Source organism: Crinia signifera, chromosome 1, assembly GCF_055691185.1.
Source record: "Crinia signifera chromosome 1, ASM5569118v1, whole genome shotgun sequence".
NCBI lineage: Eukaryota > Metazoa > Chordata > Amphibia > Anura > Myobatrachidae > Crinia > Crinia signifera.
Window position 1 is genome coordinate 373,755,701 of NC_139217.1, and position 27,139 is coordinate 373,782,839.

Consider the following 27,139-nt stretch of genomic DNA (forward strand, 5'->3'; position numbering starts at 1 on the left):
CCCCCCAATCTAGTAGAATAGACGCTGTGCGCATGCGCACAGCGTCTATTCTCGTATGAAAATGAGGTCGTGGCTAATTAGCATAAGCCTCGACCTCATTTGCATACGCTCCGCCCCCTTTTCAGGCGCTCGCGGGTGTCCCTATTTCTACAGGTCAGAAGTTGGGAGGTATGCTAACTGTTGGACAGACTAGAAGTTTCCTATTAAATGATCCTATACTATATATGCTGTGTGAAAAATTATTAAAAGTTTGCGGGAGGGGTGGATCTAGTTCCGCCCCCACTTGTGGCCCAGGTACAGTGCCAGGATATACATCGTTGATATAATATCCTGTCATCGGGGGAGGGGGGGGATCCAAGTACGCCTTAGTTGGGGTTGGGTTGTACAGGGTGGGGGGTTATTTGGGAGGTTTGCTTTGGGTTTTATGGGGTTTACATTAATAGAATTAGTGGGTTTAGGATAGAGTTTCCCACAGATGACTACTCTCCGATATATCTCTCCTTAATGGGACTGCCCTACCATTCAAATATTTACCCTATAGATGTGCTTTATTATCTCCTGTTGTTATGTATGCCCGAATGGCGACTTCGGGTTAAAACGTTTCAGCTACAGTGGTTAAAACTTTTCCCTATGCACACATTATCCTATGCAGTGGTCGAAGTGGGGCGGTATGGGACGGTATGTCATACCGTCACCTTTCCTCCCCTGACCCGGAAATGCCTTTTTTTTTTACACTAAACAGTTTTCAGGCCAGGGCTATCTATGTGACACCCCAGCCTGGAGTGCCCCGTTCCTTACAAGGCACCCAGCGGGGAGCCTAATAGGAGGACCCCGCATGCAGGAGGCGCAGGATTGGCGCCGCGACGTACAGCAGCACCTGACATCTGACCCCGTTTTCCTGTTGGATGGGGAGAGCGCGCACGCGGAAGGAGGAAGAGGGGAGGTCTGAGGAAGGAGGAGAGCGGGTGACCCGGCCGCGTGAGGAGGGACGGCGTGCACTGGGGACGAGAGAGAGCAGCAGCCGGCCAAGGGGGCAGAGAAGAGGAGCAGCCGTACAGCAGCAGCCAGCGTTGGGAGCCAAGAGAGTGGGACAGCGCGCTCCAGCGGGAGGAGTCCAGTGTGGTGTGCAGCAGACTGCAGGGGTGACTGAGTGCACCCCCGGCAGAAGAGGGAACCTGACAGCCAGCCGTGCAGACATCAGGGGACCGAATAGTGACGAGCAGGAGCCTGCAACTAGTTCCAGACTACAGGTACTTGCTCTGCGCGCCACCCCAGGCAGACAGCAAACGCACCTACATGTGCTCTTCCCAGCACACCCAGAGATCCCCAGCCCCCACCTCTGAGGGTTAAGTCGGCACTTGTATTGTTGGCACTGTGGGGGCATTGGCACTGTGGGGGCATACTTATCGGCACTGTGGGGGCATTGTTGGCACTGTGGGGGCATACTTATTGGCACTGTGGGGGCATACTTATTGGCATTGTGGGGCATACTTATTGGCACTGTGGGGCATACTTGTTGGCACTGTGGGGGCATTGTTGGCACTGTGGGGGCATTGCTGGCACTGTGGGGGCATTGCTGGCACTGTGGGGGCATACTTGCTGGCACTGTGGGGGCATACTTGCTGGCACTGTGGGGGCATACTTGCTGGCACTGTGGGGGCATACTTGCTGGCACTGTGGGGGCATACTTGCTGGCACTGTGGGGGCATACTTGCTGGCACTGTGGGGGCATACTTGCTGGCACTGTGGGGGCATACTTGCTGGCACTGTGGGGGCATACTTGCTGGCACTGTGGGGGCATACTTGCTGGCACTGTGGGGGCATTGCTGGCACTGTGGGGGCATACTTGCTGGCACTGTGGGGGCATACTTGCTGGCACTGTGGGGGCATACTTGCTGGCACTGTGGGGGCATACTTGCTGGCACTGTGGGGGCATACTTGCTGGCACTGTGGGGGCATTGTTGGCACTGTGGGGGCATTGTTGGCACTGTGGGGGCATACTTGCTGGCACTGTGGGGGCATACTTGCTGGCACTGTGGGGGCATACTTGCTGGCACTGTGGGAGCATACTTGCTGGCACTGTGGGGGCATACTTGCTGGCACTGTGGAGGCATACTTGCTGGCACTGTGGGGGCATTGTTGGCACTGTGGGGGCATACTTATTGGCACTGTGGAGGCATACTTATTGGCACTGTGGGGGCTTTCTTGCAGGCACTGTGGGGGGCATACTTGCTGGCACTGTGGGGGCATACTTATCGGTACTGTAGGGGCATTGTTGGCACTGTGGGGGGCATACTTATTGGCACTGTGGGGGCATAACCGGCACTGTGGGGCATGTGTATCTGACAATGATCACGCCCCTTTATAGACGACCATGCCCCTTTTCCAGTGACCACGCCCCCTTTTCTGGAGCGCGCGTGCCTTCGGCGCGTGCATAAAAAAGTCCTTTGTTTTTCCATACCCCCACTTTAAAATTTCCACTTCGAGCACTGATCCTATGTATACCCAAGATATTGCTTATTTCCATACGTTATTTGCTTACTTTGTCTATGTCGGAATATATAGGTTTCAAAAAATGCAAAACTTTCAATAAAAATTGTTGAATAAAAAAAAAAAAAAATCTACTTAGTGTCTCCTCAGAGGCAGGCCATCTTATAGGCATCTTGTTTTTGTGAACCTCTTAAGCCTTATTAACATGAGGCTATTAAAATAATGACAAAATAAAAGTAAAGGAGGAGTCCATCCTCTACCCAATAGCCACTATAGCCTAAGGTTGAAATAAAAAAAATCTTTTTCAAGTGGAATCTAGACAAAAATAAAAAGACAACTCAGTGACCATTGGACATTTGAAAAACTTTCAAGTTACCCAGGATGACCGGGAAATTCACTATGCGGCATTTGAAGCGCTTTAAGTAACATTGTAGACTCAGGTTAGAACATGCGCATCATGACTTCTGTACAAGTGCAGGTCTGCAAATATCAGATGTGCACAAACATCAGGTTTACGTAAATCTCTAAATTAGACCACAAGCCTCAAACCCCTCTTCAGATCAGAACAGAAACAGAACAGAAATCTACAGAAACAAAATCATAGTTTGTTGAACTTGAGCCACCATTGTGTCTTTTCCCTTGAAAACCACCTGAAAACCAGGCTTGTCAAGTGAAGCTTCAGTGAGCTAAATCAGAAATGCCCTCAAATGGAAAAGTGCAAACTGTACTGTACAATAAAACATCCATATAAAATACAACACTCTCTCAAAATCAAATAAAAGCATATGGTCTTCCAGCAGCATTGCCGCTGGTGCCTGGGGTAGAACACTTAAGGTGCGTACACACGGGGGAGATATATTGCTCAACAATATATTGCACAGTGTCTCCTTTTCATCGGTGCCGCAGAGGTAATCAGCTGAGCGATTAGAACAGGGCTGAAAACGGGAGCGTGCACACTCCCATCACTGGCAATATGGTCGCCAGCGACCACATTCCCAGCGATATCAGCCCCTATCGCAGCCGTGTGTACATGGCTTTAGGGCTATTTCACACACTCTGGCTCCTGCCCGGCAGGGAAATTCCACACGGCCAAAAGCCGTGCTGCCCACAGTAGTTCATAATGGACACGATTGGGTCCATTCACACGGGACGGCCACGGCCCGGCCTCCCGATTGCAGCCGGATCCCACCACTGGAAGGGACGGCTGCCGGGTTGTGGCCATCCCCTCCATTGTATACTTCTCAGTGCGGCACGGCTTCTTGGCCATGCGGGGTTTTCACGCGCTCCGGCAGGAGCCAGAGCGTGTGAAATAGCCCTATTAGTAATAGGGTGCAGGATCCTGAAACTGCCAAGATTTTGGTAAATTAACTGTCAAATTCAAATAGGCAACAGGAAAATAGATAAAGACAGAAAAACTGATGTGGCCCTTGAATATTTTGTAGAAGTCACCCGACATGGGTGTAGCCATGGCAACATCACTGAATTGCAGAGTTACTGTATTGCAGAGATGGAACAACAGAATGAATGGGGACAATACACTGCAATGAGTGCAGTGGGCTGTCTGTTATGCGGCTGGTGGGGCCACATACCAGCAAACAAAGCCTCAGATATATTTCCCCCTCAAGGGAATCTTCCCTGTGAACAATCCACCAATGTATACATCTATTAGCACTCTCCAATCCTACAACTGGAGTGCATTTTGTATGTGAGGGGGGCAAAAAAAAAAAGGGGGGGGGCACCTCCTAGTACAGTGATATAGCATAAAATTAACAATTCATACCAACAAAACCCAGAAAAAAAAAAAAAAAAAAAATCGACAGAAGCAATATGTTAAATAATCCAATTTGATATTAAGTTTCTAATCCAGTCTCTCCATGTTATGCAACAGATGCTCCTTGAAATTTAGAAAGAAAAGAGTACAGTGTAAACCTGTAATTAACAAAGTTAATTTTAGCTGCAGTGCTTACCGTGGGCTTGTAGCTCACGGCTTTGATCCCCTGAATGGGGGAATCATCCTGTAAAGGGGAATCAAGTTTTGTAGTATCATTTGGGATAAGATACATTGGGGCAGATGTATTAAGCCTTAACAAGAGATAAATGCAAGGGTTATAAGGAGAGATAAATGTCCAGCCAATCACCTGCCAACTGCCATGTTACAGGCTGTGTTTGAAAAAAGTCAGTAAGGAGCTGATTGGCTGGACGTTTATCTCTCTTTATCACCCTTGCATTTATCTCTTGTTAAGGCTTAATACATCTGCCCCTTTGTCTGATATATGATAGGAGGGAAAAAAAAGGTTTGTCAGTCTTGATCCAGGCCTAGCAAACAAAAATCAGATCACACGCGCATGCGCAGCCCGTAGTAAGATATAAATAATAGCATGTATGACAGACACTGAGACCGTTCATGACTTGCAGAGAAAAATAATTGAAAGTAAACATCTGCTCTTGTTGGCACCTCAAAATAATACAATTCTCATCAAGATAGGAGAGAGACAAGGACGAAGAGTGTCAGATTTGTCAAAGTGCTCAAACTCTTGCCCGAATTCTACATCTATGGTTTTAGTGTCTAGATGGCCAATACATGGCATCATTTGCAACCTCTGGAGGTCATTATTGTGCATTACCACATACTCCTTTTCAAACACAGTTGATTGGCTGTGTTTTATCTCTTTCCACTTTATCTCTTCACGAGGCTTAATACAGCTGCCCCAATGTAACAAGAATGCTAAGAGAAACAATGTTGTTCAGTGTAGCCCTGATTGCAATATTTAAGTAGCCATCCAAGCCATGGGTTTAAGCAATTTTATTTTAACCAGCTCAGAAAAGCTAGTACAAGGGTTTTTTAACGCAAGCACCAAGTATTCCCAAAAGGTCATTTGTTCAAGTACAATAATCCAGATTAACTCTGTTGCAGGTGATTAAATAAATGCTAAACATATTAGATGTTGGAGGGATTTTAATGTTGCCCACACGTCTTACCATATCTTGTTCAATTAATGGAATCTCAGTATTCAGCAGTTTATTTTGAAAATTATAAATCAAAAATGACTGGAGAATACAAAGAACATGGTACTCACTAGCTACTGATGGTATAGGCAGTAAGTGTTCTTGCTGGGGAAGAGATATTTTGTGGAGAGCAGTAGAAGAAACAGATCTATAAATGGGGATAGGGGGGGGCAGGGACAGAATCTCTCTTAGAAGTCAGCAAATAAAAGCAAACTGAAATTTTTGAGAAAATGATAGAATGACAAAATCAACACAAATTAAAAAAAAATAACAATAAATGAACTTAAAAATGATGGTGATGGTACAAACCTTTCTACTTTCGACAAGCTTTTCAGCCTCAAGGTTTTTTACTTGCCCTTCTGCTTCCTCAAGTTTCTGCTTAAATTTCAAGATTTCCACCTTTCCTTCAGACTCTGCTTTCTGCTTAGTGTCAAGGATTACTAGCCTCTCTTCAGCTTCCTTTAAATGCATGTTTAGCCTATCAATGCTTTCATTTTGTTCTCTGCACTTGGCTTGCAAAGCCTCTAGTTCTTTTACCTTAATTTCAGTGTCATGCAATTTATTTAATGCATCCTCCATTTCAATTAGGTGTTGCTCCTCGGCCGCTTCCAGTTTAGATTGTACGGCTTCAAGCTCTAATTCTTTCTCTTCGTTATATGCCTTCAGTTGCACCTTTAAAGCTTCGATTTCTTTCAGGCGTTCAGCTAAATCTGCCTCTTGCTTAGATATAAGTTGTTCGGTATTTTTTTGTTGTTCTAATTTGAGATTTTCAATCTGAGCCTTCAGTTCAATTAATGCAGCATTATCTGTCAGTGAGCTTTTTTTACTGAATGAAAGTGTCAACTCCTCAATTGCTTGCTGATGAGAAGTGATGGCAGAATCTAATTTCGACTTCCAAAGTTCTACCACCTCTGCATTCTCCTTTTCCACATGGCAGAGCTTTACATTCAAGGTTTCATTCTCTTTGGATAGCTTTTCTACATGAGCTTTAAGTGTCTCCACCTCGCTGTCATGATTGTGCGCACTATCTACTTTGCCTTTGAGAGACTCAATTTCTTGATCATGTTTCTTGTTCAGGGCTGCAATAGTTTCTTGTAAAGAACTTATTTCTTGTAAAAGAGAAATCGACGTGTCTACGTCACTAGACTGCTTGCTACATTCTACCAGCTTTTGATGCAGATCGGATACTTCTTTAGTTTTTAAAGTCAAATCCTTTTCTAGTTCCATGATGCGAGACTTTTCGGAGACAGTTGCTACCTGTGATTATAAGCCAATTTGTAAAGAGACAAAACAAAACACAAAAGCTGTGAGAACAGTATTGCAATGCATTTAAGAATATGGTTGAAATAGTTTTGTAAATGTAAAAAGTAATCAAGAAGTGCAATTTAATATATATATATATATATATATATATATATATATATATATATATATATATATATATATATATATATATATATATATATTAAAAATTAACTGTAAAGGTAGATTCTGCTCACAGCCTATGGAGCAGTGAACAGAATTTGCCTACTGTAACTGGCAGATAAATGCTGGACACAAGTTTCCAACAGCAGAAAACCAAGACCGCATCAAATCCAAACATATATACAATAGATAAAAAAAAAAAAAGTTTTCCTATATTTTTAAAATAGAAAAACCTTAGAGCCCGGCACCGCTCAATTTTCTATGCAGAAACTAAAACGGTGTGCTGTACTACAAAACAAAAACACAACAACTCAACATATACATGTTTGCAACAAAACAACCATAACCATAAGCAGTCTCCGTGTTAATGGCCAGGTATTATTGCCACCATTTAAAGCTTAAAAAAACCACAACACCACTGAAAATTGTATATACTTGATAAATTCAACTCTCAATGTTCATCACAAAGCTCCACTGCAATTTATGCAGTTTATATAGAAAAGATCTCCAAAAGCCACTCGGTAATAGTCTTCAGTGGTGGGCTTTAATGTCAATACATAAAGTACATGCCAACAATATTAGTTTACAAACATCTACACAAATACCCTTCCATGCATCAATGAAAATTCCAGCATTGAACGATACATCCTGAGCTAAATGTTAAGAGGTCATAATTAGTGCGTTTCCTACCACCACAAGCATCCCTATGAAATATCATTAAACAAAGACATCACCTACAGTATACACAATACTTACTTTTAATGAAACTGGCCTTGTTTTGGCCTGTAAATAACAAAGAAGGTCAACACACAAAACGCTAACAAGTCGTAGCTGAATCCACAAAGATGTAAAAAAAAGTTACAGCTCAACCAAAATTCACTGCAATGTTCAAAATTTATTAAAAAGAGGCAAACTTTACGGTGAATTAAAAGAACACAAAATGTTAAAGTCCATATACCAACAGATGTGAGGTTAAGTAGCGATACATTTTTATTTTACATTATGCTAAGTAACAATGACACTAATTCTAATAAATGTAGTTGGTTCTGATTCAGCAAAAGTGCTAAACTTTCCACAAGATTTATAAAATAATTGTAAGGTAAAACCCTTTGCAATAATTGCCATGTTAAATCTCACTGTAAAATAGCAGAGAAAAAAAAATCAGAACTTTTGCCAATTCAAAATACTTTAGGTATGTTACATAGGAGAAAGAAAAAAAAAGTCACAGGTAAAAATCAATACCTATCAACTTTAATAGGACTTCTTTGTAGACCTGTTGCTCCTTAGACGTTCACATGATGAACAATAGAAGCAACCAAGGAGCTGTTCACTGGTTGTTGCGGTTAGAGCATTAAGCCACTCTGCCCATTGCATGTATATACATAATCATCCACAGTGTTTAGCCAGTATCATCAGATTCAGTTAGTCAAAGCTTTTCGCCAGGTTTATAGAGCAGAAAAAGCCGTTAGCAAACATATAGATTAGGAAACAATGTAAGCAAAATAACTTGTTACTAAATAGAACGTTGTAATACACTCTGGAAAGTGTAAAAACATTTGACATTTTTGACAATGAATGCCATCTTTTTCATTAAAACACATTGAATTATCTGCCAACAGATTTGTAGAAAAAGAAAGCGGTTAAAATATCAGAAAATAAGTGCAAGGCCAGTTACCCACTAACATTGATGAAACACCAAACGCACAGTATTGCAAAAGTGACTGCATTTTACACGTGGTTTGTAACCTTGCAACGGGATGCAGTAAAAATCCCAGCGGTCGGGATCCCGGCGTTCAGAATCCCGACGCCGGAATCCTGACCGCCGAAATCCCGACACATTCTCCCTCCGTGGGTGTACACGACACCCCTGGAGGGAGAATAAATTAGTGTGCCGAGCGTAGCGAGGCACCGGGCCTGCTGCGTGGCGAGGGCAGCGAGCCCGCAAGGGGGGGCGATCCACGTCCCCCCCTTGTCGGCATTTCGGCGGGATCCCGACCGCCGGGATTCAGTACTGAATCCCTTGCAACAACACTTGTGCTTGGAGGACAGGGAGGGCAATTGTTAACAGCAAACCTAATAACCTGCAGCACAGTAACACCATGGTTACCACTTCAACCTCAGTGCTGGGTCCATGTGTTACATTTCGTTCAATAGTATAAAAACAAAAACTAACTGCTTAGGTGGTTTGTAACCATTTTGAATTGAATTGTAGCGCATGTATGTGATTGTGCAGTAGGGAATTTAGACTGTAAGCTTCAATGGGACAGGTATTAATCTAGGATTACAACCAAGATGGCCACCTAATTGTCTGCAATAATGCAAGTTGTGTCATTCCTGTATAGAAAAATGTACTACAAAACAACAATATTAATGCAAACCAAAAAGGGAGTGGGATAAGTCCAAATGTCACCACTGTTATGAATCATAACTTCCATACCCTATGTGTTTGCTATAACAGGGTTAAACACTAGTAAAAGCATGCTATATAAGTGCCAATGGGTAACTGGCCTAGGCCTTATTAAGTGGCTTTGGCCTAAAACTTGACTACGACTATATTCTTCCAATGGTATTTTATTTTGTTATTAAAAAAAAGTGAACTGCTGAACATTGCAGCTAAGCAAAAAGCACCACTTTAATATTTCACATAAAATTGTATGGTTCAATAGCATACAATGAAAAATTATAGGCGTGAAGTACGATATGAAAAGCTCTTATTTTTTGTTAAATAGAATGTTGCTTTGGCTCTACCTATCTTGTAAGTACCTTGTCTATCCTGTATATTGATATTCTAAAAGATCAAGGGCTATATTTGTTACTAATAAACACACAGTCTTTACTGTAGCTGGACAAAAGCTAGTAAAAAAAAGTGTGCTGCACTGGGAGATTTTCCATGAAATATTGAAAACCATTACCCTAGTATCTTCTAACTCTCTCTGAAGTTTGTCAGCTTTGGTCTTTTCAAAGAGCAGGCTCTGTTCAAGCTCCTTAATGCGGGCATGCTCCAGTTTGGTCTGCGTCTGTTAGTAAAAAGGGAGAGGAAGAGAACACAACAGTGCCACCATCACATGCCAGCACAAGAGGAAGGAGCCACATGCAGGCCGTGCTCTGGCACCATCGGACTATTGATGAGCAGATGATGCAGTGGGAAACATAACAGAAGAGGAGGGGATGAGTAGATGATGCTTGGATGAGGGTGATCGACAAGAAAGTGGGAGGAAATTGATGGTGAAAGACAAAAAGAAAGGCATTAAGTAGAAACATAAGATAGGTGCATGCAGCAAGTAGAACTACGGTTTTCCAGAAAATAAAAGCATTAGCATAATTTAGAAAGTTAATATTTTGGCAAGCATTTAAGCTGCTACAAATAATTTTCTACCAGACTTAAATTTAAAACTGGTTGTAAAAGTTTTTAAGCTGCTTCGTTTAGTTCTGAAATGTAATCAAACTATTTTACACTACTTAAAACTTCCATAATTTGGCAGGAGTCACATTTTCAAAATACTTTTCAAAAATATCCAGTAAAATATAAATGAAAGTTGCTATGACCCGTCACAAGATGTGCCGTAACCACAAAAATCATTTGGCGTGGCACAATGTTTAAATATATATAACCGTGAAAACGGCAATATGTGGGAAATATAGTTAAAGATTAAATTATATTTTTTTTGTTTACTATATATAAAATATTACTGAGACTTAAGGTTATTTAATAAAAAGCAGCATGCACCAGAGAATCAAAGCAGTTATTAGTGCGTAATATTGTATGTGTGCCTTCTTGTTTTGGGCCAGAAATGTATTACTTGAGATGGTTAATATTTTATAATAATCAACCAAATTGTAAAAAAATAAATAAACAGAGGGGGAAACATGATAAAATAAGATTTTAAAATGTATAAAGAATAAAAAAATGTGAACTAAAATTCTGAAATGTAATTTTATGGAAATATTCCATACAAGCAATAACATTGTCATACACAGTTTTCTGATAAAAACTGACTAATTTACAATTGAATTGTGAGGTGTTTATTTCCTTTTAACTCACATTTCTCACAGATTAAAAGGAGAGGAAAATAGTGGCATTTTCAGATTCAATGTTGTAGGTATGTTTAGAAAACTGTAGGTGACGTGAAAGTCAACCGAATAATCGTTTGGGGTTATTTTTTGAAGAAAATAACCTTTACAGCATCACTACCAGTTTTATAAACATTAAATAGATGTTTATTGAGTTTGATTTCAGATTGTGAAAAGCAATAGCAAGCAAGAAGCATCACCAACCAGTGATGATGATGGAACTATTGAGTTTGTATTTGAAGTTCTTCTCCAACTTGGGATTGCACATTGGCAATCAATAGCTCTCTATTACAGTCCACTCAATCTGCTCTGTATTTATATGACCCCTGGTATGCAACTGTAAAACCAAAACGGGCACAGAGAACTCATATGGAACAGATCTCATTCCTGTACACAATACTAAAGACAAACCAGATATAAAAAAAAATAATAAAACACTTGGGTGTTAATGATTTTTTATTTATTTTTTTACCTCTAAATCACCCTTGGTAATACACTCTTCTTCAACACGGAATTGGAGATCCTCAACTTTCCTGTAAAGCCAAAGGATTACATGACAAATGATATGGCAAACTTCAGGAAACTTCAGCAGGCCTTTCCGACAAGGAAACGATTAGAGATTTAACTAAATATTGTAACAATTATCACATACTTGATTTCAAAAGTTTTCAGATGTATTAAATCCTGGATTGAGATACAGTGACATTGCTAAAAAATCAACCAATGAGCTTTTGAAATTTTTTTGCAAAACCTATGAAATGAGTGAGAAGCCAAATGGTTTGTACTTGTGTCTCTCACCAAGATTTGATAAATCTCCCCATAGTATTCCAAACACTTAAGGTGGCCATACACACGCAGATTTATCTTCAGATCTGGCTGGTTGGAACAAAAACATGGTTATGGAGGAGAGCAAATGACAGTTGACCATTTGCTTGGAAATGCTGGAAAACCATGTTTTTGTTCCAACCAGCCAGATCTGTAGATAAAGCTTACTAGTGTATGGGCACCTTTGCACCACAGAAACCTATTGCAAACTGGGCATTGCCAATGTGTAGCAAAATGGGAAAGGCAAAAATGGCTCACATATCTATAATCATAACAACCAGATTACTGTGTTAAAAACTGAGAAATCGTGTGTACTTAGGAGAGGCAAATAAAGTCATCAACACACGAGACAAAGCAAAGCATTCATGTTCTTTTACAGAACTTTGGGATTTATACAGAAAGACCAGACAAAGAATTCTTAGATGTGCACCTTAAAGCTATGAGGCAAAAACATTTAATATTACATAGTAGTACATTTAGCAGTTATGTTACTGAAGTGAAACTGCACCACAAATAAAACTCCCCCATCCTACAGATGGAGCGGGTCTCTTTCTTTGCAGGGGATGGCGGAAGATTCGCCATCCACCATCCCCCGCCAGCCGCCGTAAGGGGATGCGTGCGCACGAGATGCGCGCGCGTCGCCTTACAACGGGGTTCCCCCCGGGTCCCCGCCGCCTCGCCAAGGGTCCCCCCCCTAACCCTGTCCGTCTCCCTGAAGCGGAGACTGACAGGGTTCCCGTCCCCCGCTGATGGGAAACTGAGACGCGCGTGCCTGTGAGACGAATGCGCGTCTCAGTCAGATGGGGCGCCTCTCTGCCAGATTCTGGCGCTGCACCAGCAAAAATGAGCGGAGCTCCATCTGTACCTCCTCAACATCCAAAAAAAGCTCAAGACCCTTTCTGCGCCATGCATCTGCCCCGCGTGGGGCATCATGGAGAACACAGTATTCAGTGTGGCATAAAACACAGGTTTAAAATGGATAAGTGAGGGTGATTGCTATAACTTGCCATGTGTTGAGCATGAATATTATAGTTTATTGTACATTAAATATTTGTGTCAGGAAACCATTTAGGTTGAACTAAATATAGAATACCTCTTCTCTTCTTCCAACTGATTTAGAAGTTCTACTTTTTCTCGATCTGCTGCTTCAACCATAGCACGTAACTGGTCCATCTTGGATTCCATTTCCATTACATACTGTAGAAAACACATAAAATAAAATAAGTACAAATATACATAAACACATAGATATATATGTATGAAGGTCTTTCGCAGACAGAAAAATGTATGGATTTATAATGGATACTTAATCATTAAAATTATGATTTACTATATTATATAAACACCAATGGTAATAAATGACTTAAGAGATGCTATAATTTTAAAAAAAGTTGAACAATTTATTTTGACAATATAATGAAATTTAAAACACATTATTAAAGAGATGCATTCTATATTATCAAGGTGGTACCGTTGCCCAACTATAGTACATAAGTACATAGTTGGGCAACATAAGTATTGCTATGGAGTATCTTCTCTATGTTGGAGATGTAGCAAGGAACAGGGGACTATGATTCATAGCTGGTGGGATTGCCATAGGATCATTTCCTTCTGGGAAGGGGATTAAAAAAACTAAACTAAGAAATCTCGGTTTTTTACATTGTTCTGGGCCCAGACTTCTGGTTACTATCGCACTCATATATACGAATTTCCAAATATAAAAAGTCTTTACTGACACACAAAAAAACAACGCAGCCAGAGCTGTATTGAAAATTTGCTGGCACTTCTCCCTGTCAGGAGGACCTGTTAGACTCCTGCTGCTAGATTTCTGCTCCTGGTGCTCCGCCCCCTCATGTCCTGGGCTCCAGCTGTCCACACCGCTCACCTACTGCTGCTCTATTCACAGCACCCAATAGAAGTTGTGTATAGCCCAATCCAAAGGAAGCGCTAGCCGGCGGGCTGTCTTCCCTCTCCCTCCTGCAGCAACATCTCAGGCTTTTTTGTTCCAACCGCAGACCCCGCCAGCACTGGCTCCCCCAAGCCACTGTGGGGTCTGCAACAGCATTGTTACGCCACTGGATAGAGTGGATGGTAATAACGCAGCAGCCAATCAAGCTTGTGACTGTCACTTTTCAAACCCAGCCTGTAACTTGACAATTAGGAGCTTATTGGCTGGTACATTATCACCTTCCCCTTTATCACTTCAAATTTAAGGTAATATGTTAAAGCAGTTGTTATCAGTTCTCAGGACCCCAAACGGTTTCGGTTTAACAGGTTAAACTAGCAGGTGCACAGGCCTATTCATTACTCATTGACACATTTTTAAACATCCACGTTGACGCCATTATTTTACTTGCAATTCTGTGAGGATACCAGGAAACCATGAACTGTTTGGGGGTCCTGATGTTGAAAATCTTTGTGATCAAGGGATTTCCATCCATTAGATTAGTGGTTCCCAACCCTGGTCCTCAAGTACCCCCATCAGTGCACGTTTTCCAGGTCACAGGGCAGGTGCACTCATTATTCAGGCACATTTGAAAAGATCCACAGGTGGAGCTAATTATAGCACTTGCGATTCTGTGTGGAGACCTGCAAAACATGCACTGTTGGGGGTACTTGAGGACCAGGGTTGGGAACCACTGCATTAGATGTAAAGTACTACAACATTACAATGGGAATATCCCTATTACATCCATAACAGAGCCTGATACACTACTAAATCATCAGCTGGAGCTCTTATAGAGTCGATCAGGAGGAAAAAAAATGTCAAAGCTCAAGAACACATTTGAGGAGGAGGAGCATAATAAAGTGATATTTACAGACAATCTTACCATGTCTACTGCAGACAGATATAAACAGAAGGAAGGGCTTCTGTCTGACCTGCTGTGCAAGCACAGAGAACACAGAGATGGGGCTGCAGCATTATTGAAAAAGTATTGCAGTAAAGAAAAAAAATCATGTCACCAATAACGTTTCATACCTGATCATGCCCATCCCGTATCACAGATAACTCTTGCTCTACTTCTCCTACATGACTTGTAGCTTTAGCAACTTCAGCCCTCTCCATGTCCCGTTCAGCCAGAAGCTGCTCTATATGTTGCTGCTTCTCTTTCAGAGCTTCCTGAAGAGCGGTAGTTCCAGAAATCTTTCTTGCATATCGGGATGATGTTTCGGTTAACTGTTCATTGGTGTCAACGGAAACACAAAATAACTATTAGAACAAGCACTTTGCCTGTAGTCATTTATAAAGCATTATGTCATTTACAACATAATCTCTAGTGTCCTAATACCGTCAAACATTAAAAACCAAGATGAAGGCAAAGATACTTACCAAGCCAGTGCGACTTGGCTTGTTGCTCACAGAAGATGAAATTGAACTCATGGAGCTTATCGAGGATGCGCTTGGACTACGTTTTAGAGATGCTGGCGTGGCAGGTGTTGCAGGAACTTTTCTTACGGTGGTTTTAGCTTTAGCTGGAGTAGTTGATGGAAAACCAATCCGTGTAACCTTATGTACAGGTGCAAACAAGCCATACTTTGATTGACACTGAAAATACCTGAAAAAAAACAAGAAAAAAAAACAAGCCCCCCTTAGTCAGAAGTGTATAACTTCCCTAGTAAATATCTTTTTAGAGAACATATTCCTTCAAAGATGAAAATGAGAAGAATGCAGGCAGAGAGTTAGGTAGTGGTCAAAATTGTGTTTATTATAGAATATACACAGAGAGATCTATCATAGCACAAAGAAGAATTCCAAAGACAGGAAGATGGGATTACAATTGTGGCCTTTCTTTTAAAAATTGACACTTTCTATGTCCTGTCGCCGTGTCTCTTGTTGTCTGTACTTTCTAAATAGCACCTTCTCAAAGTTCAACAATGCCAATAGCAACGTACTTTGAACAATCAGCAGAAGTATTAGTAACCAAAGTGATTAAATATATTACAAAATGTATAAAATCAGCAGAAGGTGACAACCAGTTTCGTTCTACAACACATTTACTGTCAACTTTTTCCAGCACTTGCACTTCATCCCCTTGCTCATTATGTTTGGGTGTAATGAACTACATTTATGGCGGGTACACACCAGGCCATATAACGTAATGATATATAGTGCAAATCGTCTAGTGTGTACGCTCAACGTCATTAATGATGCGAACTACCACAACATAGTTAATAACCCCTTCCCATGTAGTCTGTAAATGCAGCGGACGGCAGGTAACATCACAGACCGTTATCAGTTAAAGTGTATGCTCTATATCAGGGGTATCCAACTCCAGTCCTCGAGAGCTACCAACAGTTAACGTTTTCAAGGTTTCCTCAAAGAATCACAAGTGAAGTAATTAGCTCCACCTGTGGATCTTTTAGAATGTGTTAGTCAGTAATGAGTGCACCTGTGTACCTGCGAGGTGAGCTGGAAAACGTGAACGGTTGGTAGCTCTCGAGGACTGGAGTTAGCTACCCCTGCTCTATATCATGACACCCGCGGCATCGCCGATATAGTTGATATTTGCGGTGCTGGGAATCTCCTAGTGTGTACCCAGCACTAAGCATAGCACTTTTACTATGAAATTATATATGGCAGTTTTGCAAAGCCAGCAGGGTTAGCGCATAGGTCCACTAACTTATTACGGATTTTATGTGTTAAAGCAAGAAGACCGAAATGTGACATGTGCAAAAAAACAGGGTTGTAATTAATAGCCTGAAACTAAAAAGTGTGAAAAACTCAAGGTTACCTGATTTTTTGCACCAATTAAGTTTTCAGGGCAAAATGAATTCACCCAAGTCTACTGCAAAAAAATGGTCGTATATTATGGCAGCACGGACGTGTGAGGCCCCTTTCACACACTCCGGCTCCTGCCGGGCGGCGAAACCCCGCACGACCAAGAAGCCATGCCGCACACAGAAGTTTAGAATGGTGGAGATAACCACAGCCCAACAGCTGCCCCTTCCAGTCGTGATATCTGGCTGCAACCAGGCGGCCAGGCCGTGGCCGCCCCGTATGAATGGACACAATCATGTCCATTATTAACTTCTGTGTACGGCACGGCTTTTGGGCGTGCAGGGTTTCGCTGGCAAGAGCCGGAGCGCGTGAAAGGACCCTAATGGTTAGCATCACTGCCTCACAGCGCTGAGGTCATGGGTTCGATTCCCACCATGGCCCTAACTGTGCGGGGTTTGTATGGGATTACTCCGGTTTCCTCCCACAATCCCAAAATATACTGGTAGGTCAATTGGCTTCCAACAAAATTACCCCTAGAATGTCTCTGTGTATATGTGGAAGGGAATATAGATTGTAAGCTCCACTGGGGCAGGCACTGATGTGAATGTTCAACTACTCTGTAAAGTGCTGCGGAATATGTATGTGATATATAAGAAACTGTTAATAAATAAAATTACACCGATCACACATTATTTGTATTAAGCCTCAACAGTCTCTAGGTTTGTTTTAATATAGAACATGTATAATCAAGCACATATTCATACTAGCAATATAAAAAGATCGGCAGATGAATTCAGTTCCTAGGTTTTTTCTGGAACAGATATTCCGAAAAGATTATGAAGCCCAGCAATAACATCTATGTGCACATTCACCAACAGCATGTTTAGCAGATTTAAAAATGTTCAACTCACCTTGTGCCAGCCACAGCTCCATCATTCTTTCCCAAAGGTTCATCTAACTCCACGCCACACCACTCTCCCTTGGCAAAATCTGTTTCCCCCAGAAACCGTATTACTCCTGCTTTTGAACCACTTACCTAGAAGGTAGAAAGAAAAAAAATTAAAAAGCCACTGTATCACTTTTTCCTTTTACTGTTGATGCTTTCATATAAGCATATGCTACCTTATTTTTACAGAAATAAGGCAGCAGAAAAAAAATGTAGGTGCATAAAAAATAAAAACATAAAAATAAATTGCTGTCACTTTACTACAGGTTAAGTATCCCTTATCCAAAATGCTTGGGACCAGGAGAATTTTGGATAACGGATTATTCTGGATTTCAGAATATTTCAATGATGTATCTTGAGGCACCTTGCATTTATGCTGTATAAACACATCAACCACATGAAATGCACACAAATATATTTAATTTGTGCATAAAACAAGTTTTCAAGACAAAGTTTGTGTAGCATCTCAGGTACTCAATTTGAATGCCAACCAATCATTGTCTTGTACATATTCAGTGCCAGTTACATATCATGTTCTCAGTAGTGCCAGTTACAGATGTCCCGAGTAAGTTTTTAGCAAGAAAATTATATTTTTCTCACTTTCTGGAATGTATGATTTTCTGAACAATTTGGATAACGGATATTTGGATAAGGAATACTTGCTTTGTATTTTATAAAGGCCAACTCTTTTTTGGGGGGGAAATTGTTAGTAAAGGTTATTCTCCGTTCTATCCACCACAGTCACAAGTAGTGAATAAGAATGGTTCCTCACAAGAACACAGAAAGGCTAAGCTTGGAGTTACTGCTGTATCATAAGAATGGTTCCTCACAAGAACACAGAAAGGCTAAGCTTGGAGTTACTGCTGTATCATGTGGCTGTGTTCCAGTGCAGAATGTCTAGCAGGTTTTTTATACTGCTTTAAACAGCATAATTAACCACTGGAGTAAACAGATGCTGAGGGGGTTAAGGGTCGATATTGTCTAGGTCGATGGTCAATAGGAAAACACCAAATGGTCCACATGCATAAGGTCAACAAATGAAAATGTAGACACAAGCAAAGATCAACATGAGTTTTTCTGGTTTCAATTTGTAGATTTCATCTCAAATTAGTGTACTATGTTGAACGCCAATGTTTTGGGCACTTCAGCTTTTACAATCGGTGTCCACGTGAATGGAAAAAGTATGAAAAGGTGTGTGTGTGTGTGTGTGTGTGTGTGTGTGTGGTGGGGGGGGGGAGGGGGAAAGTTATGAAGACCATTGCTATATAAACCTATTGACTAGATACCATGCAGAGGCTGGGGAGTAAGAGGTGGTATGGTGTGCCACAATTATTAAATTAGTTTATAACATAAGTGAAGATTTGTTGAGAAGTCTCATTGGGATGAGGACATTTCAGAACATGGGAACAGCATGGGAGAAATCCAGATGATGGCAGTTCGAAGAAATAATCAGGGATGAGGAAGAAGGCATTCATTCTTTGCAGAGTGAGATTGTTAGTGGAATGTGAAAGCTGAAATGAGGAAACCACACGGAGACGCAGAGGGCCTGATTCAGAGGTGCACATGGCTGCATGTTCCTCTGATTTTGCTCACAGGGTACTTGCGAATAAATGCGAATAAGTAAGGCACTGTCTTGTGCACAGAGACAGCCTCACAAATGCTGCTCACATAAGTGGGAACATCGATCACACTATCAGACTTCTTAAGCAACCCTATGGTTGGTTTTTCAGACTGAGTGGCTCTCCTAAAACGCCAGACTCAGTCTCACTAGGTGTTTGGGCTGAAAATGGTTCAGACAGTATGTCATTTTATAGCTACACCACCTCCCCAAATGCTAAATATCTGCCAGGCTCTTCCCAAATAAATCCTAAATGTTAACCAATGTCTGCATGTACACAGTGTGGCTTTGGTGCTCCCCTTCATTTGCCAAGTCAAAGAGCACATCTTTGACTTGGCATTCCCCAGCCACAGAAAGAGTTGGGAGCCCCATGGTCATAGTTCACACTTCTTCCCCCCACTCAGCCACAGTTGGGCTCCCAAAAAATGAGAAAAAAAAATATAGTAAAAAAATAAATAAATAAACCCACCTAAAGCCTTTTCATTTGTTGATCTTTTCCATTTCAACTTAATACTTGTGTTGACATTTTGTCAATGTCCACCTTGTGCACGTCATCCTTTTGGTTTGCCAATTGACTGTTGACCTAGGCCTTGTCTGTAAACTATCCAGACAGCTGATAAATGACTGTCAGGATCCCGACTGTCGGGACCCCGTCCGGCACCAGATTTGGAGGATGTATTCAAGGCAGCCTGGAAAAACCCTGAAAAACGCTTCAAATTGTCTAAGTGTTTTAAGTCGACCTTCCCTTTCGACCCTGCAGGTAGGAAGGCATGGGAGGAGCCTCCAGTAGTGGACGCTTCGGTGCCCCGTCTATTTAAGAAGGTAGTGCTCTCGGTTCCGGTGACTTTGACCTTAAAAGATACGGTAGATAGGAAACTAGACGGCACAGTTAAGGCTATTTACAACGGCCAGTGGCGCGTCACAACGGCCAGTGGCGCGTCTCAGCGCCCAGTGCTCGCTAGCTGCTGAGTGGCTAAGGTTGTATTTACATGGGCCAACCAGATACAGGAAGGTTTACTTGGTGACATGGATGTGGCTATGGTAGCTGAAAAGCTGCGTCACATCCAAGACACAGCAAAGAAATTGTCTGAAGCGCAAAAAGAATTAGGCCATTAATGCGCATAAGCGCCATGGCTGTATCGGCCCGTAGCGCCTTATGGTTACGGCAGTGGGACGCTAATGCGGACTCCAAGCGCAGTGTGGAGAATCTTCCCTTCTCGGGGGAAAGATTATTTGGGAGTGAATTAGATGACTTAATCTCTAAGGCTACGACCGGCAAGTCCACCTTCCTCCCGTCTGCTTCCACACCGGTTAAACGCCCTTTTTCAGGAAATGCCCAGCAGTCCTTTCGGTCCTTCAAGTTTCAGCCTTAAGCCAGGGGCGGCTCAAATGCCAATAGAGGTGCTAGTGGTAAACCCAAGAGAGCAGCAACCTCTTCCAACTGTAACAGTTTCACAAGCACAGCTGCGCCCAAGCCCTCAGCATGATGGGCTCCTCCCACCTTGAGACATATTCGCGGTGGGGACTCGGCTGAAATATTTCAGCCACATGTGGCGTGCGTCATCACTCGACCCTTGGGTCAGGGATATTATTTCACACGGTTACAAGCTGGAGTTCGAAAGACCACCTCCTCACAAGTTTTTAAGGTCAGGACTCCCAGCATCTGCAGAGGATCGCAGGATCCTCAGACAGGCCGTGCAAAAGTTGGTACATGCTCAGGTAATCATACCTGTACCGTCACTGGAAAGGGGCCAGGGATACTTCTCCAACCTTTTCGTAGTACCGAAGCTGGACGGCTCGTTCAGACCGATTCTCAATTTAAAATCCTTCAACCCTTATCTTTGGGTCTTCAAATTCCGAATGGGCGGTCATTGCAGGGTTGAAGGAGGGAGAATTCCTGGTGTCCATCGACGTGAAGGATACCTACCTTCACATACCAGTGTGGGGTCCGCACCAGGCATATTTAAGGTTTGTCATATTGGATGAGCAGTTCCAGTTTCAGGCCCTACCCTTTTGGTCTGTCCACCGCTCCACATGTCTTCACCAAGGTGATGGCAGAGATGATGTCTTAGAACTCAGGGGATAAATATAATCCCATACCTGGACGACCTGCTCCTAAAGGCGGAGTCAGAGATGAGAAAAACAGGGGGGTACACTGCGCTATAAAATGGGGGAGTAATAAACAATGTGTGCCAATGGAATATAAAAGTGATATATTTATTTAAAAAACATGTATAAGAACATGGGGTAAAGCCAATTCTTGGCAAAATGCGTTGGAGAACTAAGAGGGTGCTCTTAACCAGTTTTTGGACCTTTGCCATTTACTATTGCTTTGATCCGGACCAGTCTCCTTGTTTATTATCCTGTAACATCACGGATATCTATTGGAAACTTACAAAGAACCCACCCAGGATTAAACCCGAACGGAGGACATCTATTCTAAGAGGAGATTAACACTCCACATCTATTCCTACCGCGGGTGACTCTGGACACTTGGTCACCACATGACCCAGCTACTTACAAGGAGACACTATAGGAACGGACCTACCTATCAGTGGCTACATAAATACGGTACCGTATCTACTGGACAATTTTTAATACCCCTCTATTAATTTTAGGTGGCGGATTTATATATTTTTATCTTTATGTCATACCCCATGTTCTTATACATGTTTTTTAAATAAATATATCACTTTTATATTCCATTGGCACACATTGTTTATTACTCCCCCATTTTATAGCGCAGTGTACCCACCTGTTTTTCTCTGTATTCTATAGGAGGTTGACTACCCCCTACCCACACTGCAGCTTGGCGAAACACCCCGTATCTCTTGCGCCCCCTACACGAGGCGGTAACTCTACCCCCTCTCCCCCCAGGAGTCAGAGATGAGCCTGCAGGGAGCGATAGAAACCACTAGACGTGTACTGTCGGACCACGGGGGGATACTGAACATACCCAAGTCCTCTCTAGTGCCGACCCAGCGTCTCCAATTCTTGGGGATGATAATGGATACGGTGTAGAGGAGGGTGTTTCTCCCAGCAGAAAACATCACTGCACTCCAACAGTTGCTGTTGGAAGTGCTGACCCCAGAGAAGGTGTCAGTCTAACTGTGCATCAGGTTGATGGGAAAAATGGTGGTCTCATTCGAGGCAATTCAGTTCCGGAGATTCCACTCCAGAGTGTTCCAGTGGGACCAATTGAGCAGGTGATCCGGATCACATGTCCACATGCACAGGTTAATCTGCCTGTCAGCGCAGGCAAAACAGTCTCTACAGTGGTGGCTCCACTCGCCAAACCTCCTTGCGGGATGGAGATTCGGAATCCAGGACTGGATTCTGTTGACAACGGACGCCAGCCTCCTAGGCTGGGGGGTGGTGACACAGGGGGTGCAATAGACACCTTTGGAAGCGCAGCTCCATATCAACAACTTGGAGCTGAGAGCGGTCTATTATGCTCTATTGCAGGCTCACTCGCTCTTAGAACATTGGGCGATCCAGGTCCAGTCTGACAATGTGACAGTTGCATATATAAACCGGCAAGGAGGGACAAAGAGCAGGGCTTGCATGGGGGAAGCCACCAAGATCCTTGCCTGGACAGAGCTTCACGCAGTGGCAATATCAGCTATCTTCATTCCCGGGGTGGACAACTAGGAATCGGACTCTCTCAGCTGCCACAACCTTCACCCCGGGGAATGGGGACTGCATCCCCAGGGGTTCGTGAGCATTGTAGATCTGTGGGGAGTACCACAGATAGAACTGATGGCCTCCAGAGTCAACAAGTACTGCTAGAGGATGAGAGATCCCCAGGCAGAGGCGGTGGATGCTCTGACTACGACGTGGACGTAAGATCTGGTGTACCTGTTCCCTCCTCTCCCGCTATTGGGAAGAGTGTTAAAAAGAATCTGAAGCCAAAGGGTGAAGGCAATCTTGATAGCTCCAGACTGGCCTCAGAGGGCGTGGTACGCAAGTCTACTAAACATGCTAGTGGAAGATCCATGGCAACTGCCTCTCAGAAGGGATCTTCTGGTTCAAGGCCCCTTCGTCTACCAGGACTTAGGGCGGCTTCGTTTAACGGCCTGAAAGTTGAGCGGCTGATCTCAGCTCAAAAGGGATTTCATTCACTACTACAATGACACAGGCCAGGAAGTCGGTGACTGTCACACTACCACAAGATTTGGCGTAAATACGTGGCATGGTGGGAAAAGATGAGTTTTCCACCAGCGGATTTCAAACTGGAACGTTTTCTGCATTTTTTGCAGATGGGCTTAGACTTGGGCCTCGGTTTTGGGTCCTTAAAAGTTCAGGTGTAGGCCCTTTCTATCTTCTTCCAGAAGAAGTTGCCTGCATTTCCAGAAGTCCAGACATTCTTACAGGGTGTCCTACATATACAGCCCCTGTTTGTGCCTCCAACAGCATCTTGGTACCTGGAAGTGGTCCTTGCCTTCCTTCAGTCAACAAGGTTTGAACCATTGGATGCCACAAAGTTGAAGTACCTCACCTGGAAGACGGTGACGTTGTTAGCTCTGGCTTCGGCCAGGAGGGTGTCTGAGCTGAGTGCTCTTTCCTCTTTCCTGCAAGAGCCCCTATCTGATCTTTCATCAGGATGGGGTGGAACTTCAGACAAGACAAGAGTTCCTGCCAAAAGTTGTATCAGCGTTCCATTGAACCAGCTGATTGTGGTACCTTCCAGCTTAGGGCATCAAGAAATTCCAGAATCTTTGGATGTGGTCAGGACCCTTCGGGCTTACATCAAGAGGACTGCCTGTGTTCGTAAGACAGAGTGTCTTTTTGTGCTTTATGACGCACAAAAGAAAGGCTGTCCCACTTCCAAGCAATCAATTTCTAGGTGGATCCGCTACAACATAGAGCAAGATTATGGGGCAGCACAATTGTCAGTACTGGCTTCTGTGAGTGCTCACTCCACAAGAGCGGTGGGCGCATCCTGGGTGGCTGCTCGGGGTGTTTCAGCATTGCAGCTATGTAGAGCTGCCACTTAGTCAGGTCAACATACCTTTGTCAAATTTTATAAGTTTGACGTTTTGGCAAAGGATGATACCCAGTTTGGGCAGGTGGTGTTGCAACAGGCTCCGCACGTTCCCACCCTTTCTGGAAGCTTTGGGACCTCCCCGATGTATTGAGACCTCGGAATCCCATATGAATGATAGTGAAAATAGGATTTTAATACCTTCCCGTTTAATAATTTTCACGGAGTTCATATGGGATACTGCGCGCCCGCCTCAGTGCGGTGCTCTGATTGCAATTACTTGTGATCTTGTTCCAGCTGTTCTTGCAGTTTGCAAGGCAGTGACTTCATTACTCTTTGGGTACCTCACAGGTCCGTTAACCTGAGTTGGAGCGTTTGAGTTTTGGTGACTTGTTGCTCCCTACAAATCATTTAGTGATTTTTGTTATATGTTACAATAACAGGGTTAACTAAATTTAGTTAAGCATGTTGTTGTGGTGTGCTGGTGGGAATCTCACCACATTACTTGTTCACGTTAATCCTACCTCACACATACGTTCATCCTTCCTTCGGTCACAGTTTCTTTACTGGCTAGTAAGGGAAGTATAGGGGAGGAGCCAGCACACCCTGGTTGAAGAAATTGATGTGCCTGTCTCCTGACGGATGACCTCTATTCCCCAATTTATTGAGACCTCAGTATCCCATATGAACTCCTTGAAAAGGATTTACCGATAGGTATTAAAATCCTATTTTTGTCACTGGGATATATCTGCAAAAAGAAAATTCTTATATGCTCTTATATTATTATTATTTATCTAACCAACAATTAAAAAAGACATAGAAAATATGGACTCTAAAGAAGACACTGGGGTATATTCAACGCTCTGACCGCGAGTAGTGTCAATAGCTCACCATCAGTATTCAACTATTTCCACCACCCGACATTTCAACCTCACTGGTTCTTTTTTTTTTTTTTATTAATGTTTTCAAATATAATAGACAATACAATTTACATATGTAAAATACACCATCAATTTTACAGAACTGTAAAGAAGTGGAAATGTCTAACATCAATATGATTGTATGCACATTAATCTATAATATTTCCATCAAGAGATTGTCTGTGTGTGATAAAAATAAAGGGATATCAAATTGCATGTAATCACGTTTGTTAATAGCCAAATAACAATATACCTTCCCAAAATCTTGCAACCTAGGAATGTATTTTTATGGTGAATAAAAGACAAGCCTTTAATAGAACAAACAAATATGTGAACATTCCATTCATTCAATCAATCAATCAATCATACCAAATGGCCTGGAAATAGGGTAAAGATGGAGACTGGGAAAAAAGGGGGGGGGGGTGAATAGGTAGATAAGCATTTTCCTCTATTGGTATAACCAGGTATAATTACGACACAAATAGTAAATGTGAGGCCCACACACCAATTTTTCGAATCAATAATTAACATGGTAAAAAAACATTAAGAGACAGAGAAACAGATATTCATAAGATTTGAGAAATATTATCTCTCTGGCGAGGGTGTAATGTAAGAATATAAGGATTCCATTTATCATGAAACTTCTTTACTTTATAATTTACATCAGAAAGTGTGGATTGATGCTTGCAGCAAAGGTATGTAGTTAAAGTATTTTTCAAAATTTCAAGTCTGGGGGTGCCGACACTCTCCACTACTTAAGTACAAGTTTCTTGGCTACTGTAAGTATGACCACCAATAAAGGGATTAAAGATTGAGAATCCTGGGGGATTCCAGGAGGCTGTCTGTAGCACTAATGTAGCTCCTATCATAAAAGGTATATTGACCCCGAAAGAACTAAAAATATACCATTTCACCTTATACCAAAATCACTGGTTCTTTTCAGCAGGGTGAAAAAGTCAAGTATGGCCACAAAATGCAGCAGGCAATATTTGCCGGAACATTAAATACGGCAAGGATGGCTTTTCCTCGCCAAAAAAAAGTCATCCTCGCCGTATAAATGGCCCTAATCGCCACTTGCACATCTCCGCATTGAATATATCCCTTAACAAAAGTGAAGTCCCATAGAAACATTGTGCTATGTTACTGTATACAGCAAGTATGAAACCTTAGTTTTGATTGCAACCCATGAACAAAAATAAAAAAGTAACATTGCCCTTCCTTACATGCATCAAAATCTTGACTAAACTCTTCGTGATCTAGCAATAAATATGAGCTCATCTATTACTTAGTATTTTATCATAGTAGCAATATAACACACACACTTATAAGCATAGAAGGTCCCTCGGCACATTTTTAAAATATAAATATTCCCTAAGAAGGAAAAACTCACCAAAACTCTGTCTCCCAACTTGAGCTCTCGCTCCCCTTTCTTTATCGACCCAGTCTCAGAAAGATTTGATATGGATTCACTTGTTGTCCGTGTGAGGTTACTGAGAGTGGCAGGTGTACTAGGTTCCTTAGTAGACAACGTAGTACTTTTCAGAGGTGTTGCTACAGAAGATGGCACAGGAGAAACAACATTTGAAGAAGACACTGAGGTTGGTGAGGTAGCTCTTGATGTATTTTGGGCACCATTGGTCTCATCTTCCAATGGTTTTCTTGACAACTTTGAAGGTCTTGTAAATATTCCCCTTAAGGCCTCACACTGGAAATATCGGACACCAGCAACAGCCCCATCATTTTTGCCAATTGCTTCATCCAAAACAATCCCTGCCCACTGTCCTGGAGCAAACTGAGTCTCACCAAGAAACTGAATGAATCCAGGTTTATTACCGTTAACCCACACATGCTCTCCAACTCGAAAGTCATCCACAAACCCTTCCGTAGTCTCTGGAACTGGGGCACTATCCGCTTTTTCTACTGGTTTTAAAGGTGTAGCTGCAATAGAAAGAAAATTGTCATGTGCTACGTGACCCAAATATTTGGAAACATAGAATGCATGCTCGTCGTGGAATGAAAAGTTCAGCAATCATACCAGAATGAGTACTGTTATAAGTAGCACTTATTTTTCTTAAACACGTATGATGAAGTAATAATGCTAAAATAAAACCTTTTAACCTTAATTGATAATTGT

General features: G+C 42.4%; 1 protein-coding gene across 11 annotated transcripts in view; it reads right to left on the minus strand.

Moving 5' to 3' along the window:
• Window positions 1-27,139, minus strand: part of CLIP1 (CAP-Gly domain containing linker protein 1) — a 99,984-nt gene that overhangs the window by 53,816 nt on the left and 19,029 nt on the right. For 4 of the 11 annotated variants that reach the window (XM_083151328.1, XM_083151325.1, XM_083151324.1 and 1 more), the window contains exons 3-11: window positions 26,396-26,943; window positions 17,449-17,573; window positions 15,149-15,374; window positions 14,798-14,995; window positions 12,911-13,014; window positions 11,465-11,525; window positions 9,834-9,938; window positions 7,678-7,704; window positions 5,806-6,753 (exon numbers count right to left, since the gene is read on the minus strand). In XM_083151328.1, the coding sequence (XP_083007454.1) occupies window positions 5,806-6,753; window positions 7,678-7,704; window positions 9,834-9,938; window positions 11,465-11,525; window positions 12,911-13,014; window positions 14,798-14,995; window positions 15,149-15,374; window positions 17,449-17,573; window positions 26,396-26,943 (2,342 nt within the window). The remainder of the gene's footprint in view (window positions 1-5,805; window positions 6,754-7,677; window positions 7,705-9,833; window positions 9,939-11,464; window positions 11,526-12,910; window positions 13,015-14,797; window positions 14,996-15,148; window positions 15,375-17,448; window positions 17,574-26,395; window positions 26,944-27,139) is intronic. The other 7 variants (XM_083151332.1, XM_083151335.1, XM_083151330.1 and 4 more) reach the window with 4 other exon arrangements.